Source organism: Abramis brama (assembly GCF_963993115.1).
Source record: "Abramis brama genome assembly, chromosome: 21".
In the NCBI taxonomy this organism is placed as follows: Eukaryota; Metazoa; Chordata; class Actinopteri; order Cypriniformes; family Leuciscidae; genus Abramis; species Abramis brama.
In genome coordinates, this window is record NC_139983.1 from 5,691,527 (window position 1) to 5,704,878 (window position 13,352).

The 13,352-nt window shown below is 37.8% G+C and overlaps 1 protein-coding gene across 5 annotated transcripts in view; it reads left to right on the plus strand.

The window, feature by feature from the left end:
* col12a1a (collagen, type XII, alpha 1a) overlaps positions 1 to 9,568 on the plus strand; it is an 84,460-nt gene extending 74,892 nt beyond the window's left edge. For 2 of the 5 annotated variants that reach the window (XM_084096028.1, XM_084096031.1), the window contains 7 exons: positions 185 to 256; positions 445 to 480; positions 1,040 to 1,106; positions 1,192 to 1,374; positions 1,795 to 1,872; positions 6,087 to 6,257; positions 8,851 to 9,568. In XM_084096028.1, the coding sequence (XP_083952154.1) occupies positions 185 to 256; positions 445 to 480; positions 1,040 to 1,106; positions 1,192 to 1,374; positions 1,795 to 1,872; positions 6,087 to 6,257; positions 8,851 to 8,999 (756 nt within the window). In that variant the 3' untranslated portion in view covers positions 9,000 to 9,568. Of the gene's footprint in view, positions 1 to 184; positions 257 to 444; positions 481 to 1,039; positions 1,107 to 1,191; positions 1,375 to 1,794; positions 1,873 to 6,086; positions 6,258 to 7,982 lie in introns of all 5 variants that reach the window. The other 3 variants (XM_084096029.1, XM_084096032.1, XM_084096030.1) reach the window with 2 other exon arrangements.
* The last annotated feature ends 3,784 nt before the right edge of the window (positions 9,569 to 13,352 follow it).

Here is a 13,352-nt window from a genome sequence, read left to right on the forward strand (position 1 = left end):
TTAAAATAAAGTGTCCGTTTTGGAGCCACTTTCCCAGATCTCATGTCTAAGTCATGCACACTGTTTATTAAAGTTCAACTTGATGCTGGTTCTCTGTGTTAGTGATTGTGAATGAGTTGGGATTGTGAGTTCAGGCTGTTTATCAGAAACAGTCATTCTTACTGACTGAGATCCATATTTTTAGGGACAACCGGGATCACCTGGAATGCCAGGAATCACAGGAAAATCCGGAAAACCTGGAGACACTGGCCTCCCTGTATGTACATGTTCAAATGGCTCATATTAATTCTCATTTACTTGTTTTAAAGTTATTTATATCAATTCAATTATCAAAAGATAACATATGAATATATGTGCCAGTGAATATGACCAAAACTATGGTCACTAGCTACAGATCTGATTTGAGTGATTTCTGACTCATCTTTTCTCATCTGTCAATCACAGGGAGCTGTTGGCATGAAAGGAGAGAAGGGTGAAAGGGTAGGTTTCATACACTTTATACACTTCATCACGGGAGTGCCTTTTAAGTACATTTACAATATACTAACTCTAAATGCAATACTGAATAACACAGTAAAATCACATTTATAATCAAGTGCTTTACATGTGCTTTAATATGTTAGTCAATACATCAAAATAAGTGTACTTCATTAAAACATGACTTTAAGGGTGTTCACACTTGTGGTTCAGTTCACTTGGTTCATTTGGTCCGGGCCAAAAAAACAACAACAACATTTAGTCCTGGTCTGCTTAGTGTTCACATTGGTATGTTTAACACTGAACCTAAAGATACCAAACCTAAAGTCACAGGGATACGTTCACAACCTGATTGGTCAGCTTTTTATGTATATTTTGCAACTGAAGTTACTACTTTTTAAGATTTGAAGTACACCACAAATGCACATTTAAGACACTTCTTTTTCGCAAGCGACAACGAGGAACTCACTAACGCTGTCGCCGCAAAAAATGCTTTTGCATGAGCAAACACACCTCACATTTTTTTGTAAATATCCCATTTGCTCTGTTTTCTGTTTTCCAGGGAGATACTGCGTCACAGAATATGATGCGCTCAGTAGCAAGACAAGTTTGCGAACAACTAGTCAGCAGTAAGCCGCCTCCGCCTCTGCCTCTTTATGGATTTTCCAATGGGTTTGTTTGTGTTAAAAATGAAAATGTTTGATTTGCTTATAGGACAAATGAGCAGAATCGATAATATGATGAACCAGATCCCCAGTAACTACAGGAGCAATAGCCCCGGTCCTTCCGGTCCTCCAGGCCCACCTGGCAACCAGGGAGCCCGTGGAGAGCCAGGTCAGCCCGGACCCAACGGGTTCCCAGGAAATCAAGGTGTGCCAGGGTCTCCAGGAGAAAGAGGTATGCACGCACTTCACATAGGATGACAAAATAAAGCATTCAGACTTTGGCTTGGTGGATTAAACATTGACTTACACTGAAAGAGACCAGAATATCATAGAGACTTAAAGCTGGGAAGCCACAAACCTCTTTACACCACCCTAGCATTGTGGTGCCAAGGTTTGCACACGGTTGACATTTTCTTCAAAGGTGTAAATAGTTTTGTTGTGCAAAGTAGATCATTGAATTTTAATAATTTTTTTCCCAACTAAAATTAGCCAAAAAAACTGAGAGAAATCTTTGATGCACATGATTGTAATAGATAGTCTACCATTTTTCCTTAAAATCATCCAGATGTATAGATTTGGTGTTTGACGTTACTGCCAATCAGTCACATATGGTATACATTTTTTTTTAATGCATTTACCCATAACATCCTAGGATTGCCAGGAGAGAAGGGTGAACGAGGAAGTCCAGGCATTGGCACTCGAGGACAGAGAGGATTACCTGGACCTCCTGGTATGTCTTCGTGTAACCTAACGCAGCCTCACTTTAACCGCTCCATTTCACTGCTAATTATATCCAGAGTTTGTGCACACACTTGTCTTTTCAAGGCTTTCAACCTATCCAAAACCTCCTGATTAATGGATCCAATTCTAATGATCGTTAACATGTATTTAACAACTGTGATTTTCTACGATGGGTAATTTCCATATCACAATGTTTATCATTCTGAGAGTATTTAGGCATGACAGATTAACATGATGATGAATCATTACGAAATTAATGGTCTGTTACGCAACTGATGGTATTAGATTTTCCAGACGATCAGGAACAGCTTTTTTCCTCTGGATTGTTTGGATAGGTTGGCTCAAAAGTGTGCTAACCCCTCATCAAACTGTGTTGTGGCAGTTGGGATTAAGAGAACTTTAAGAGTTTGAAAAGGAAGTCAGCAGAAGTGTTTGCCTCAATAGGCCTGTAGCAAAATTCAGACAAATCATTTTGGAGTCTCAGATATAAAAATTATTTGGGTATTTCTCTGTCCTGTGCTGTTAATGTGTGCCTCTTTAGCCTCTTTAAGGATCATAAGTAGAACTGAGAATCAGGGGCTGGATTCAAGTTGAGAAGTTTCTTAGGAACATTCTTACAAACTACTTGGAATGTATCTTAAGTGCAATTCTTGAAAAAATCTTAAAGGCCCTGATATACAGTACTTTAAATCGAAAAATGAACTGGTGTGATGGAATTTCAAAACAAAATCATAAAACTTCCAGAAAAGTTCACTCTGACTGGTAAACACCTTCGACCTACCATTGCTCCCTGGCGATGATGTAATAGGTGGGCGTGGCTCTGAGGCTCCGCCTTCTTTGACATGGAATTCTTCTCCGGTTAATTTCTTCTGTTCAGTCCATCAAGGTCAGATGTCTGTGAGTAAAAACATGACAACACTGGAGAGCCGCTTTATAGTAGAAATTGAAGAATTAAAAGAGACACTGACACTGTTTTTTCGTGTTCAATACTGTAAAGCTGCTTACTTTTAAACAATTTATTGTATAAAGTGCTATATAAATAGACGTGACTTGACTGGAATGCTGAATCGCAGAGCTGCAGCAAACATATCACTGTGATCAGATGCTTTCTTTACTGCTGTTTTTGCACCTCTGTCATTTTTATATTGTGTTTATTTTGTTATTGAGAGGAAATCTGCAGTTCATATTTACATATTCATCTGAAGGATGTTTTCCGCAAACATCTTTTTACCCCAAAGTGAAGAACGAAAAAGATCTTCGTCATGAGTATTTCGGGGCATTTTGTTTTGTTTTTTTTTTGCTAAGAAGAAAACGACAGGCTTTAGTGTTATCTGATTGTTTGGCGGTTCTTGCTGAAGACTTGCGCTTTGTGTATTTTAATTAGTTATTTTTAAAGTCAGCGTGAAACAGAAGTTGTGATAGTCTTTTCTTCCCTATTATGACGTATATCCATATGTGAAACGGCTTCTGGAACAAGAACAAATGCAGGGCGGGACTTGATTTTGTCCATGGGGAATTGATGGGATGGTTGTGGTTTGCTATTGTATAGAGTAGGCGGGGCGGGCTTAACATAATGACGACAGAGTTGCGACGGTTTCCTGCTACTTGAAAACAAAGAATGGCGGCTGCTGGAGAACAGTCTTTCAAATCGGCTTTGGCCGCGACTTGGAGTTAAGTTTTTCTTTGAGAAAAGAGCAAAGAACGGCACTTAAGTCATTCTTAAAAAAAGGAAGATGTGTTCGTAGTTTTGCCGGCCAGATATGGCAAAAGTTGAATCTATCAACTAACGTTAGCTCCGCTGTTGGGAAAACGCTCTGGTTGGTTGAAGCGCTGTCCTATTGCGTGCAGAGGGAATTTGAAAGACAGCCGTTTATCCCGCCCCTCGGATTGAGCCGTGTCTATGGTGAGTTGCCAGACCTAACATCTTGATGTAGGTCTGGCTTGCCAGGCTATGTCTTAAGTCTATTGGTAAGCATTTTATTCTTAAGAGTGTTTTGTGAATCCGGCCCCCGTTCTCTTTCCATTTAAACAAATATAAATACATTGAGACATTCGGTTCCATTAGCAGTTCTGGAACATCTGTGTTCCTCAGTCGATGTGGACAAAGCACCAGAGCCATGGCAATGTCATGGCAATCAGCACGCTTGTTTCTTGTTAGCTTATTTTTGTGAATCAATAGTCAAAATGATTCGTAATGACTGATCAGTTAAAATAATCTCATAATCTGACTGGTAGTGAATTCAATAAGAATTGTTGTCTGAACACTGGCCATTTTTTCTTGCTCAAAATTACTTAAAGAAGAGTTAACAGAACCATTAAGTGAAATCAGAATCGGGTACATCCTCTTATGATTAACATTCCTAGATTCCACAGCGTGGCCTGATTTACAGCGCCATGTTTTTTCTTCTGAAGTTTATTTATATAGCACTTTATACAATACAGATTTTTTCAAAGCAGCGTCACCAAAATAAAGAGGAAAATAAGAGTGTCAATGTTGCAAGTCAAGTCAAGTCAACTTTATTTATATAGTGCTTTTTACAATACAGATTGTTTGTTTCTAGAAGAAAACTGCGTCATCGTCCACCTTAAGTAAGGCAGATCAATAATATTGTTGAATATTAAATGTCCCCATCTCATCAATTGTGAGCAAAAGTTCATCAATTGTGAAACAAATTCAATGTAGCTATAAGCATCTCTACAGAAGACAATAGTGTCATTAATCAGCTCAGTTTAGTTCAATGTTGATTTAATATAGTTTGATAACAGTGTAAATGTTGCAAAGATCAGTCAGGAAACCACTTCAAAAGACAATGGTGTCGTTGGTTACACTTTATTTCAATGGTCCACTTTATATATTCTACGGTAACACTTTACAATAAGGTTCATTAGTTAACATTAGTTAATGTATTAACTAACATGAACTAACAATGAGTAACACATTACAGTATTTATTCATCTTTGTTAATGTTAGTTAATAAAAATACAGCTGTTCACAAATGATAATATGTACATGTCAACTTATTCCACTAACCCGAACCTAACAGTCTAATACTCTAATAAGAGCTAGTTGAAATGTAGTTGTAAAATGACCTATAGTTAATAGAATGGGTAACACTTTACAATAAGGTTCATTATTTAATATTAGTTAACTACCTTAGTTAACACGAACTAGAGTTGACATGTAGTTGCATAGTGTCTTATAGTCAGTTGAATGTCTGTTGGGGAGCATCAAAATAAAGTTTTATCAGATATTAAACAGGCAGTCAACTAATACTCTAGTGACTGCTAGTGCTAGTTGACATGTTGGTGCAAACTTACTTATAGTTAGTAGAACATCTAAAGTGGACTATCAAAATAAATTGTTATCAAGTCATTATCCAGTTTAATGAATTCTCATCCGATAGTGTCATTGAACTCAAATTGATAATATCTCTCAATATTAATTGTCTCTTGCCTGTTAGGGGCCCATGCAGAAGTTGTCACAATAATAATCAGCAACCTAATAAACACAAAAGCCTGGAAATAATTCTATTTTCAGTAAACAAGGCGCTCCTATTATCATAAGAAGCAAAGTTGGCCAGAATGGTAGTTTCATGCTGAGTTATGATCAGAAGACCAAAGTAATCCAGTTATTAATAGAGGGAATTTGTACAGGCAGGTTTTGAGCTCTGTCACTCTCGATACAGTCATCCCAGCGCAACACAAAGAGTCGGAATGAATTATCGGCTCCATGGTAACTCCAACAACACTCTGTTCAACAACTTTCTCCAGGGGGACACGTTCAGTTGCTATCCAGCATTTGCAAGAGCGAGCCTCTCGCAGAAAACTGTAAAGAAGTGGAAACAATGCCAAGAGCTCTCTGTGAATGAAATACACAGCCGTCGTATACGTACAGTAGGAGGAAGCTTGCGGTGACTCACTGTTTGTAGTTTGACTTGTGTTTTCTGTGGAGGCTTTATTGACAACACATGTGCTGACATCAGAGCGCACAAGAGCGAGTCGAGGGACAGCATTCCAGTTCGGTTTATACCGTCTAGACAGAAAAGGGTTGGGGGGGGGGGGGTAACTCGCCCCTTCTTCCTTTTAATTAAGCAGTCAAAATATTTAAATTACAGTGCTTGAAATCAGTTTTCCCCTCCCACATCCAGAGGAAACCTAGAGGCGAAAACTTAAGGACGCTTTCTTACACCATTTTTTTTCCAGGGCCACCAGGGCAGTCTCAGACCGGGCCCCCTGGTCCCTCAGGCTCAGCGGGGCCCCGTGGCCCACCGGGACGGCAGGGTGGGCCTGGAGTCAGAGGACCGCCTGGACCTCCAGGATACTGCGACTCCTCCCAGTGTGTCGGCATGCCTTACAATGGACAAGGTTACCCAGGTACGGTTACAGTACGGTTGATTGAAAAGCTCTGTTCCCAAACCTTGTGAGCTCTCGTCAAGGGGTTTACCTCCTAAGGCAACATTCTGAATGAACATCTGAATCAACACTCTTCATAGGCAACGACACAAATAGCAATGCTTCCACTGGAATTTAGAATTAGCATGTTGCAACACTGTGACACTCTGATAAGCATTATAATCAGGGTTTGAAATTTAGTTTTCACTCACCGGCCAATTTGGCTACTACATTTTTAAGTTACCGGCCATTCAGAACTTCTACAAGGCAAAAAAAGAAAGAAATTCCAGATTAACTACGTCACAGCTTATATTATAAAATTTGGATTTCATACATTAATTTCTTATTCAAACAAAATCCTGTCATCTAACCATCTCCTCCCTTCCTCTTTCATCCTCATCACCAAAAATATGTTTTAGGTGGACAGATCAATTCAGTACAAAGAACATCAATCATGTTTTTTCTGTTAACCAAATGCTTTTTAATCTTCGCTATCGCTTCAAAGCAAATGAACAAGCGTGCCGTTATTTGTTGCGTAGTGATGTGTGAGTTCAAGTAAGCCAGAAATGCGCAGATTCTGTGCAAAACACTGTATTTTATACATCATGATGGATGACTCACGAGTATTTGCGATAAATCAGCGCAGATTTGGCTTACACGAACTTCCCCAGCAAAGTGAGTAAACATAATAAGTAACACGCCAAATTGGCTCATGATTTGACGGTGGGTGTTGATTTCAAACCCTGATTATAATACAAAGCACACACAAATATTTGGGCAAAACAGTAAACACAAACCAATTACTTTTCATTTTGCTGAAATATAGGGTAAGATGGCAGATATCGCTTAAGAACAATGTGCAAACTGTAATATATTAAGATATAATTAGTTATTAAGGGAAATTAATAGAAACATTTGCACAAAGCTTTGTGTGCTTGTAGTCTCCTGATCAGGACCGAAATAGATACATATTAAGTCTGAAGCAGTGTTAGGAGGAAACTAAAGTATATCCCTGCAGTGTCATAAGATCAATTCCGCTGTGATATACAAACGCACACATCAACCCCATCACTTTATTTAGTGTTCATGTAAACAGTATGTTCAGATTCATCAGTCAGAACAATTTCAAAAGGTTAACGAAGCTATAATTAAACGTCACCGTTTCAGTCGATGATTTTGAAACAGAATTACTTTTAAAGAATAGCGAAGATGTCTGAAATGTACTTCTAACACATGGAATTGAACATAATCCCATGAATTACAATAAGTAATAAATTGAAAAATAATAACACTATTAACAACATGCCACTTCTGTCCCATCTTACCCCAAGGGTCTACTTTTATCTTTTCACTTGAAAAAACAACAATATTTTTGACTTCACAAATCTAAAATCATAAATGTGTCCACAAACAGACACAAAAACATTGTTGTTCAACATAATCCAATGTCACAGATTGCCATTTTCCAGAAACACAAAGTTAGATCATTTAACCTCAAAACTTTTCGGTGTTCATATTCAGATGAAATGACAAAATTATTATCTAGGCAGCTCACTGTGGTTTGGAACAGAGCTCTATTGTAAGCGACTAATGATATGATTGCTATGTGTTTGCTTAACAATATAGCTAATCTATCAAGAACGGCATGTTTACACTTGAAGGAAGTCGTTTTGCCACTGAACTAACCCAATCTTTAACCCATTTCAGGTTTTGCGTAGTATGCTATCTAGACTGCCTGATCCCTTACCTGAAGTTAGCACTCGCTCATGAGCTAATAAGGATAACCACCATGGATATGATTTCTGAATATTTGCTGGCCAACTATAAAAAAAACACACAAAAAAAACAATCAAACCAAAGAAAGGACTGGACTGCCACTAACACCAGCTGAGCGCTACTATATCATACTGGAGCCAGTGATGGTTTCGTACCCGTGGCCTGTTTGCATCTAGAGCAGCAAGAAAGAGCTTCGTTTTGCTGAGGACGCATGTGAAACTACTAACATTGAGCGTTTATGTTAACAGTGTTCAACAGTGGTTGCTCTTTATGAGGGGGAAATGACTGTAAATAAACTAATTGTGCCTTGTAAATGTTAAATCGATGACACAGTGGGTTAGAAGTAAACATGTTAACATCAGTCATCAAGCTTGCACCTGATAACTTGCTTCTTGCTGATCGCTGACGTTTCATTTTTTCACCTTCCATGATACGTGTAGGCAACGCTCAGGTTACAAATAGTATATGCAACCATGAAGTTTTCGGTGTGCGTTTTTCTTTAATTCGGGTTTTTTTGTATTGTGATTTATAGAATTGTGCGATACCTCACAGAGATCAGCAAATTTTTTACACGAATGTGTTCTTTTTATACATGTATGTTTTGAGTAGTTCTAGTTATAGTCTAGGAGGAAAAATCCAACGCAAAGTTGTGGACAACTGCGGAATGGATTTAGTATTTGGTTAATGTAGACGTTTTTTTTTTTTATTATTATTATTAACACTATGTATAAATGAAGAGTTGAAATGACATGTTGGAACCCAAAAGCACATGCTCAGCTGGCCAAATAATATTTCCAAGCAGGCCCCTACCAGCCAGAACCTGAAACCTACGTAGTGCCCATTCCAGCCCAGCCGTCGGAAGATATCGAGACACAGTCGCCAGGTTTACGAAACCAGCGTGGAAAAAGATCGCTATCAAGACAGGAACCTGAAAGAATAGAAACATAAAGGGAAAGTGTATCTTCTGTACTGTCAAAAACTGCATCTTTTAACATAGTCAAGTGGAGAGGCGGATATCCAACTCTCTTTTCCTCGTGTGCTTGCCGACGGTTCCACAATGTGTCTTTGCTTGTAACATAACTGCATTTTGTAATTGTTCAGTAATATGTCCTATAACACTATGAACTGATTCTTTGCACATTTGAGAGTTTGCGAAGTGTAAACGTGCTTGCTGCGGTGCAATTTTGTTGTTCTTTTTCTCACTTCACTTCTTGATTCTTAGACCTGGCTTTTGTTTTGTTATCCTAAACCAAATATTTATCTGTTGTATACCAACTCGCTCCAAAAGAGGAATTGCATGCCTGTGTTGTATATTTAGTAAGGACGTTTACACCAGAATATAGTTGTTTTTCCCAGTGATAGCAGTTGAAATGCAGTTGGAATTTGATGCAAGTCTACGGACATAGAATAGCTTTTATCATGTCTGAATTGCACATTGTGAATTCCACAGCCTTATTTTCTTATTTATTTCTGAATCAGAAGAGGCATTTTTCAATAAAACTACTGAAAATGTTTAATTGCTGTTGTGATCTGTTCTTTCATATTTAGTTTACATTTAAAATGAAATTCAGTTCCTCAGTTTGAATTGAGGTAGCAAATAGGATTGTGATAGAAATGCAAATTAGAATGAAATGAAATTCAAAGAAACTTTTAGGGATGCACCAATATGAAAATTTTGCCTGATACGGATAACCGATAATTCTTTATATTTGAAAGCCGATAACCGATATATCGGCCGATAAATCTGAATCCAAATTTTTATATAATTTTTGAGAGCCTGATCACAAAAACAAAAGTCTCACCATTAAATGCCATGTCCCAAACACACAATTATAATGTTCTCATTATAATTTTATGTAGCCTATATGACAGACTTGCACTGCACGTGTTGCACTTTACTATATTTTCCTTTTTGAAGTGATTTCAATCATATTTCAAGTGATTCAAAACCATAATGGAGAACAGTGTGCATCTGAAGGGTCTCAGCTGAAGGAAAAATTTATCAGCCAAATTTTCTTATTGGGCCGATAATGATAACATTAAAAATGAATACATATCGGCCAGTACCGGTATGGTGACCGATATATCATGCATCCCTACATTTAATAATCCAATACATTTTCTTCCGTATGAAATTAATTTTAAATACCTTTGCAGAGACAATATGCTGTTTACAATTTCAATTCACAGTTGTGTTTTCTGATGCATATTAATGATGAATATTCATGTCCAAGATCAAAAGTTCAATGTTCATGTATAACGGGGATTTTATGGTGACCTCTATGGTATCTATGGTGTCATGAAGAAACTTTAATATCCATGGAATTAAATTAGGTGTCTATTATTATGTACTTGCATCAAAAAAGAATGTTCATATTGTATTGCAAAACCCTTTTGGTGCCACTGAGAGGTTTAAGAGTTGAGTTGTAAGGGAAGGGTCAATGTGTAACAGGTATTTTTTTAAAATATAAATACAATGTAAAAACTTGGACCAATATGTTAATATAAAATTGGACCAAAGGTTCTATATTGTGAAAAAAGGTTATTCAGATTATTAAAATGTTCTTTACATTAAAAAAAAAAAAATGGTTTTGAAGTTTTATGGGGAACCAAACACGATTCTACTTTGGCACTGCTGCGAAAACCCCCTTTTGGATCCATTAATTTTTTTAACAGTGTAACATCTAAATTATGCTAACTGCTTTTATTCAAGTTATTAAAGGGATGGTTCGGAGTAAAATCAACCTAGGGTCCTTTGCACCATGACTTCGAGCCAAACACCCCCCCAGAAGCCTTTTTTCCTTTGGTCGAACATTATTAAATTGAGAGCTTATTTAGAGTTAGTGCAGGCGCTAATGGATCCAAGGTTGTATCTCGTAAATTACCCCACTAATAATGCCCAGAATGGTACCAAACTTCTACAGTAGTACAAATAGGTTGGAAAGTTTGTAAGTACATCAGGAGTTTATTGAAATAACACTTGCCTGATGGCTAATGCTACCGCTAACCTGCACGTCGAGGTCACTTCAGTGATTAGGGAAAAGCACGTAAAAGTCCTGGCAGAAAGACAGTATATCCAACATTTTTTATTATTTTTTTTCCGAAGTGTTGACAGCTTAGTGTTAACTAATAATTGTTGCAAACTGGTACTAGCAACAAAATATCAGTGCATTCCTGGAACTGGGCGTCGTTACACTACATCTTAACTAACTGTTACACAGTTTGGCTCGAGGTCATGGTGCAAAGGACCCTAGGTTGATTTTACTCCGAACCACCCCTTTAACATCACTGAATCCACCAAATACATTCATTTATAAAGACAAAGCTATTTTTCTGGGGTTGCATCAGGAAGAAGTAGCTCTTTAAGGTAACAGTTGCAAGTTGCCAGTTTTTACAGTGTAATAAAGCACTTCAGGCGACCTCTATAAAGCAGCGGATCTTGTATTTCCAAAGAAAACAATAACGTGGAGGAGTTCAGATGTTCTTGTAAATGCCAAAGACGTTCATTAAGATAAGTTTGGTTCTGCTTCATTAAAACTGCAGGTAATCATTGTAAGAAATCACTGTTTGTGCTCTGAGATTGATTTGACACATTAAAGGCTCATTGTCACGACATTTCTGAACAGCTCATCCCAAAACATTCCATCAAAGGAACATTGAGGAGATCTGAATAAATGAAAAGAGGGAGCAACTTGCCAAAAGTCTGGAATGTTGAATTATATAACTCTCAGTTTCCAATATACTTGCTTTGACACTGTACATGTAAAATCCTACATTTCAGTATTTTTCCATCAAATTTGAACTCTCTGATGCTGTTGTCCACTGCAGGGGCAAATATTTTCAAGCCATTTTGAACCATTTTTAGGCTAAAACGTTACATCCAAACCACCATGGGTGACCCATTTTTTTATTTTTATTTCTGACAACATAAATTCAACATGAAAGTGGTGTTGAGAAACACTAACAACAGCCATAAGTCATTGAAAAGTCTCTTGAGACTTTTATCACCAGCCAATCCACCTTATTATTCACGTAAGAGCCATGTGTAAATTGAATGTGTCTGGCTTCTGGTGTCATTCGCTTTTCAAGTTATTTTTAACTGTACAAAACAGTTCATTATGCTGCTTTATATTTCAAACTGGTATTTCTTAACATATTATTTGAATGTATTGTCGTAATTATAAACACACTGATTTGTAGCGTGACCAGTTTTAGGGTTTAAGACACTTTCTTCTTATTTCCCTATAGCGGCTAATGAATCAGTCTGGCACATTTACAGAAAACGGTTTACTACCGCTTTGAAAAATAATGTGGATTACTAAGCAATGTCCTTCACAATGAACATTTATTCATAAAGTTTCTGGCCGAAACTCTAGCTACACCCTCAGTTTGTTGCTTGTTCTGAAGTCCCCCAAGGGGTCTCCTGTTTTAATGGTGTTTCCTCAAATACATGTGCTCTCAATTAGAGCTGATTGTTTTATGCGGGCTGTTTTTCTCCATCTCAACGAAAAAAAATGCTTTAAATGCGTTAGCCACAGACGCTCCATACCTCTTTGCACTTCCTCAACTCTTTCATCTGTCTCAAAGGAAAGTGGAGAACTTTGATCGTTTCACCTCCTACTTTTATTTTTTGTGCTGTCTAACTCAAAAAAGAAACAGAGTACCACATTAGTGTGTAATTACAGTACTTTCAAAGCCTAGATAGGAAATGTTTAGTCGCTCGGGAGATTATGTCATAGAAGATGATTATCAAATAAGTTTTTGTATTTACTGCACCATGGTTTATGCATCCACACTATAGTGCCATAGACCCCATAATTGTGCGTTTAAGTTTCAGGGTAATTGCAGGTTTTTGTGTTCTAATACAGAACAAGAAGCCTGTGTAACATGCCTTTAGGTTAAATATGTAGTATATTTAGCAGGCTGATAGTTCCTTTACATGCAATCGGCTAGAAATCACATCATTTACCACAACGGCACAAGCTGACTGGCCACTGCTGATTCTGCAGCCACTGAGATTGCTTGCTCAACATTTAAATAGTCTGGTTGAGTGTTCGCAGGTCGTATGGCTTGCTCTCACAGTGCATTCACACGGGGCGTCTGCGTCGACGCTTGACAGAGGGTGTGTCTGAAGCTTGGTTCTGATGCGACCGTCAAAGGCCCTGTTTACACTTGGTATTAAGATGCGTTTTGGTTGATCGGATTACAAATAAACAGGGAAAACACATTCCCGTTTACACCTGGTGTTTTAATCTGTCTCTTTTGTTCACTTCCAACCATTTCTGTCCTGATTTCTTCGAG